This window comes from Mustela erminea, chromosome 12 (assembly GCF_009829155.1).
Source record: "Mustela erminea isolate mMusErm1 chromosome 12, mMusErm1.Pri, whole genome shotgun sequence".
Lineage (NCBI taxonomy): Eukaryota > Metazoa > Chordata > Mammalia > Carnivora > Mustelidae > Mustela > Mustela erminea.
Window position 1 is genome coordinate 65,060,878 of NC_045625.1, and position 6,423 is coordinate 65,067,300.

A 6,423-nucleotide genomic window follows, 5' to 3' on the forward strand; every position below is an offset into this window, starting at 1 on the left:
GATTCTCCCAAGAGCACAGGCAGCACCCCCTGAAACAGTGATAACACTATCCCCCGAGGGCTCTACTTCCTCCAGCTGCCCCTTTGCTTGGAATTAACAGGAACAATAAGACTAGATTATCCTGTTCTCAGCCCTCAGGGAGATTTTAACCAAAGACTAGAGGATAGGCAGGGTGATGCTGGAAACCCACTTGGGGCTCCCTGTGAGCCTCTTTTTGTGAACCACCTGCCAACACATAAATTCCTGTTATTTAGTTGATCGAGGTCCCTAGGAAGGTGCTGGATCCCCTTCTACAGGGCTTTCCCGAGTCCTCTCACTTGACTTTCCCGGGTCCCCTGAGGCAGGCACAATCTCCCCTGGGACAAGTAGAGACCCAGCTATCACATGCCCCAAGGCCCCCAGCTCCAGGGCACAGAGCCCCCTCCCACAGGCTGGCTCAGCCAATTGCTGTGCAGGCAGGTGCCAGGGGCAGGACCAGCAGGGCCAAATCCCAGGCTTAAATGGACAGTCTCCTACCCATCAGCAGGCGTGCTGGACACCTCCGACCTGCACCTCTGACTGCACCTGCCTCAGGTGAGATCCCAGCCTGGAACTGAAGGGAAGGGCTACCCCTTCAAACATGGGGAGGGGGGTACCAGCCTTGGGGGCCAGGGGTTTAGGGCTCTGGGGAGGCACTCTTCCAGGGCCTGGTCCCTCTAGGCATGGCAGCTTGACCCCTACACCCCAGACTCAGGGCTTGTCACTCCCTGTATTGCCATCTACATGCTCTGGAAGCAGCAGGTGGGTTGCGGGTTGCAGGGCGGGGAACAGGCCAGCAGGCCCCCTGCACGCGCCACCTCTCCACAGCCCCGTGGAAACACGTGGGAGGATTAACGCAATGTCTTTACTGTACCAGAGTGGTTCTAACACCTCAGAATAAAGGATGGCTCTTTAGATGGTTGGTCTAATCCAAAACACATTTCTTTTCCCTTCCTAGGTTTTGGAACATGCATCCTTCTCTCTTCTTGGCTGCCCTTTGCCTGGGAATAGCCTCAGCTGCTCCACAACCCAATCAGAGCTTAGATGCACGCTGGTCCCAGTGGAAGGCGGCCCACAAGAGACTATACCACAAGGTTGGTAACATCTGAGCTGTCCACTGAGACCCCAGGGAATGTTCCATGCTGGTGGGAGTCCACAGTGGAGAGTAGTTTTTGGAGGCCACTGGTACCCAGGCAGGTAGCAGGGCACTGTGACTGTGCATGATGGGGACAGATGTCCTGCTGTGTGGTTGCTGGAGAGCAGCTCCTGGAGCATCAGCCCAGCCCTGGTCCAGGTCCCTCCTCCCTCTGTGAGCACATCCACTTGGTGCAGGTGAGCTGGGCTTAGATAGAAATCAACAGGATGGTTGCATGTTTGTCTCCAGGATGAAGAAGGGCGGAGGAGAACAGTGTGGGAGATGAATCTGAAAGTGATTGAACAGCACAACCAGGAGTACAGCCAAGGGAAACACAGCTTCACGATGGCAATGAATGACTTTGGTGACCTGGTGAGTGCAGCTGGAGTTGCTGAATGTTTTGTGCTTCCTCTAAGGATTTTTTCCAAAAAATCTCATGCTTGTCAACATTCTATTTCCTTTTCCTTGAAGACCAGTGAAGAATTCCAACAGGTGTTGAGTGACCTTAAAATCCAGAAGCAAGAGGACCGGAATGTGTTCCAAGCACCTCTCTTTGCTGAGATCCCCTCGTCCGTGGACTGGAGAGAGAAAGGCTACGTGACCCCCGTGAAGGATCAGGTGAGACAGTACTCGGCAGCTCCCTTTCCAAGAGCAAAGCCAAGAAGAACCAGTGCCCTCGTGATGGAAGTTGAGAAACCATATACAGTTTGTTATGTTTTGGAAGAGTTTGCAGATGTCAGGGCTATTGTCAAGTCTTGCTATTAACTTTGAGACTAAGAGCTGTATCATTGTGTTTTCAGGGTCAGTGTCAATCTTGTTGGGCTTTTAGTGCAGCTGGTGCCCTTGAAGGACAGATGTTCCGGAAAACGGGCAAACTTGTGTCACTGAGCGAGCAGAACCTCGTGGACTGCTCTTGGTCTCAAGGCAATGAGGGCTGCCACGGTGGCCTGATGGATTTTGCCTTCCAATATGTTATGGACAACGGAGGCCTGGAATCTGAGGAATCCTACCCGTATCTTGCAAGGGTAAACAGACTTCCTTATCTTTTATCAAAGTTGAGTATATTCAGTAAAACAAAGCCTATATTTCAAATTCTCATTTTAGACTGTAGACTCTGTATCTGCACATGGTCAGAACAGATTAAAATCTGTTAGCCTGGCACAGTTCTCCACCTAGAGGGTTACCATACAGGTGTTCCCACTTCTCAGCCACACAGCAATACAAATATCGTTCTAAATACAGTACAGATCTCCAGAGTGAAAAATCTATGCACAAGTAGACCAAAGGAGTGTCTCATTGAATAGATATTGCCTCATTTCTCAATTTCAAAACAAGCAATCATATTTTGCCTCTTGAGATGTTTTATAACACACTCGACTTGGACATCATTCAGCTGCAAACTGTCTTGAGCTCGTGTTCCCCAGGAGGTGGACGGTATTAATCAAGTCCCTTCCCCTTTACCTTTGAAAGAATGGCTACTGCAGATACAGGCCTGAGAAATCTGCCGCCAATGTGACTACCTTCTGGCACGTCTTAAATGAGGAGGATGGTCTTATGACCACAGTGGCAACTGTGGGGCCCGTCTCTGCTGCTGTAGACTCAAGCCCGTATTCCTTCCAGTTCTATAAAACAGGTGAGCATTTGTCTACCTAGAAAATTGGCCAGAAAATACGGGTAACCAGCATGACATACAACAAGATGGGCTTTTTTGTATGTGGGACTCAGGAGGGTATGGATTTAGCATGGTGGCTCATTCTGTATATGTAGTCCTTGTGCTTGTTGTCACCATTTGGCATGACTTGACCCATATCCCCAGGCTTTTAAGCACTTCATAAATATATTTAATTATTAAAAATATTTTATTTATTTATTTATTTGAGAGACGGATCACAAGCAGGCAGAGAGGCAGGAAGACCGGGGTGCGGGGTGGGGGGAGCAGGCTCCCTGCCGAGTAGAGATCCTGACGTGGGGCTCGATCTCAGGACCCTGGGATCATAACCTGAGCCAAAGGCAGAGGCTTTAACCTACTGAGCCACGCAGGCACCCCTATAAATATATTTAAATGACTACATAACTTGACTGGTGTAGTTTACTTCACTTTTTTCCAATGTTTGGACCTTGAAATTTTCCAAGGAATTTTACTACTGAAATAGACACTGGAAAGAACCCCTTGACTCAAGTAATTTTCTGTTCTCTGCTGCTTCTTCGGCTGACATCATAGGGTAGAATGACAAAGTTTCAACAAGTGCTCTTTTACGCCTCTTCACTGTTCTTCACAAAAGACATTGTGACAACATATATTTCTGGTAGTACTAGATGATGACCTAAATCCCTAGCCTAGCTAAATGAAAAGATCTGATTTCTAAACCTTATCTCAATTGCTATCACAACCGGATTTTGAGATGCTGCCCTTGCTGTGGTCACTAGGTTGTTGTCACATGTTATCATGTCACTTGGGTGTTCCCGCTCAGCACTGAATCTCTCTTCTCCAGGCATTTATTATGATCCAAGCTGCAGCAATACACGCCTGAATCACGGCGTTCTGGTGGTTGGCTATGGCTTTGAAGGAGAAGAATCGGAGGACAAAAAATACTGGATTGTCAAGAACAGGTATAAAGAGCCAAGAACACCTACCTTGGAAATTGAAAAGGGAATTCTTTCTAGAATCAGTGTTTGGAGGCAGATCCTCAAACCCTTGAGCACGCTTCTGAAATCCCTGAAGTGTTTATGCCATTAAGGGGGAAGGGACATACTCATGTGATGACGGCAGTAGCTTGCTAGGGTCCTGCCATGGTTTTGCTACCATTGCGTTTCTCAACTTGAAAATTTTCTCATTTCTGAAATGCATCTGGCCCCAAGAGCTTCTTTTTTCTGTGTTTCCATTCATCGTCTGCGAAAGGTCTGGGGACGGAATTCTGTGCTGGGTTAGAACTCAAGCAGGAACAGGAACGGACTCTCCGGATTCTTCCTGAATCTGTCCTGGCCTCTGGTGCCCTGCTCAGGGTCGGGTGTGATGGTTCATGAGGGGAAATGTGGTTGATTGTTTGTAATAAATGGCAAACCCTGTCTTCTTTCAGCTGGGGTACAAACTGGGGCATGGAGGGCTACATGCTGTTGGCCAAGGACCGGGACAACCACTGTGGAATCGCCACCATGGCCAGCTTTCCTGTCGTGTGAGATGAGGGCGTACAGAAGGCCTTGACTGGGAACCAAATATCGAGAAGATGAATTTTGTTCGAAAGCCGACCACATCTTATGATATGGGATAAAACACATGAACCATTGAAGACCCAAGCTGGGATCTGACTGTGTGGATTTTATATGAGGAATGTTACCACTTCGCTCGTTACTGATGTAAAAGCCTTTGTATGACAGACTTGTCTAATAACTTTTGGATTTTCATTTTTTTAAAAAATGTATGAAGTTTTATTTTTTAATAAAAAACTTCAAAGTAGAAGGGAGGTAAAATGTTACTACTTTAACTCTTATAGAGTCCAAATGTGACTGGGCTCTAGGATATCCGTGGATAGGCCAGTGGTCCCTGGGAGAATACTGGGTGGTCCGATTGTTTTGAGTATAAATGATTGTTACATCTGTAACATTGTTACAATGTTACTTTAGTTTCAGGTGCACAACCCAATAATTTGCCAAACCTGTACAGTACGCTACGCTCAACGCAAGGATAGTTGGTATCTGTCAGTCTCACACTGTACCTTTACGGTGCTATTACCACATCATTGACTATATTCCCTATGCTGTGCCTTCTATTCCCGGGACTTACTCATTCCATAGCTGGAAGCCTGGACCTCCCATTCCCCTTCACCCCTGTTATTCATCCTCATTCTAATCTATGTCCTCTTACTCTTTGCAGATTTCCCACCCCTCAGTTACTAACTGGGTTTCTCTCTCCACAGTCCCCAGCTCAGCTAGTAGTCTGTAAACATATCAGGGAGTTTTAGAGGAAGAGACTGTGGGGGCCAGGAAGGACACCCCAAAATGTGTCACAATGGTACATGGATTATCTGGATACGAAACTCCTTGGGAAACAGCGGGTGCGAGGGCGCCCAGGGGGTCCTCTGTCCCCAACAAGCAGGAGACGAGTCTGCCATAGCAGAGGTGCCCTCCCTGCACTGCGAAGTACAGAGACAGCCTTTGCGGCACACATGGGACTTCAAAGCTGGGAAAGCTATAGAAAGAAACCTTGTGGCTTTTTTACTAATCTACAACCTCAGTACAAATTCCACTTAGCATTCCTGCTGGTTGAAAGCTCCCACATAGCAGGAAAGCTGGCCATGGTGGTCATTCCACACTGGTTGTCTAGGGCCTTGGCCATCAGCATGGAACCCTGTGTGCCCCAGTCCGTGCCCCAGTTGAAAGAAGCCAGGGTTTGCCAATTATTCCAGAGGAACAAACACATTTCCCGTCATGAACAATCACACCCGACCCTGAGCAGGGCACGAGAGGCCAGGACAGATTCAGAAAGAACCCGAAGAGGCCATTCCTGTTCGTGCTCGAGTTCTAACCCAGCACACAGTCCTTCTTTCCCAGACCTTTCACAAAACTGAAACATGAGCAGGAAAAGGAAAATCTTCAGGCCAGATGTGTGCAGGAGTTTTTAAAAATCCAATTTAGAAATGCAGTGGTGGAAATCTATCGCAGGACCCCCAGCTTGAGACAGTACCTTCCTGTGGTCGTCCCATGATATGCTTGTGTTCCCGCCACGTGGGGTAAACGCTTCTTGAGCACACTTGTCTAAACAAGTGTGCTCAAGGGTTGGGGGACTTGTCTCCAAGCACCGATTCCAAAAAGGATTCCCTTTTCAATGTCCAAGATAAGTATTCTTGGCTTTCTATACCTGTTCTTGATAATGCAATAGTTTTGGTTCTCGGATTCTTCTCCTTCAGATCCATAAACAAACAGCAGAACGCCGTGATTCAGGTCTTCACTGCTGCGGTTTAGAGCATTATAAATGCCCGAAAGTAAAGTCTAATGTTGGGCTGAGGTTTCCCGCGTGACCTGGGGGTAGTGAGAGCTTATCAGCCTATCAGCCAGAGTAAGGGAGATGTATCAAAATTCAGTTGCACTATAAATCCAGCTAAGATTAAAAGTCAGGCAGTTTTGTTTAGGTAAGCTAGGGGTTTAGGCCCTCCTCTGATGTTAGCAGAAACACAAAGTGTCACAATCTTTTTGTAAACAATAGTCAAGAGGCATAAAAAAATATCTCTTGTGATTCTCCTTATGGATGTGAGCTTACAAAAACACCAGAACAC

The 6,423-nt window shown here is 47.4% G+C and overlaps 1 protein-coding gene across 1 annotated transcript; it reads left to right on the top strand.

Annotated features, from left to right (window-relative positions):
* Positions 1-507: 507 nt before the first annotated feature.
* Positions 508-4,354, top strand: LOC116570443 (cathepsin L1-like). The gene is made up of 8 exons (XM_032307579.1): positions 508-573; positions 977-1,112; positions 1,403-1,525; positions 1,625-1,771; positions 1,954-2,178; positions 2,624-2,786; positions 3,646-3,763; positions 4,231-4,354. The coding sequence occupies exons 2-8, from the start codon at positions 987-989 to the stop codon at positions 4,328-4,330; spliced, it is 1,002 nt and encodes a 333-aa protein (XP_032163470.1). The 5' UTR covers positions 508-573; positions 977-986; the 3' UTR covers positions 4,331-4,354.
* Positions 4,355-6,423: the final 2,069 nt, after the last annotated feature.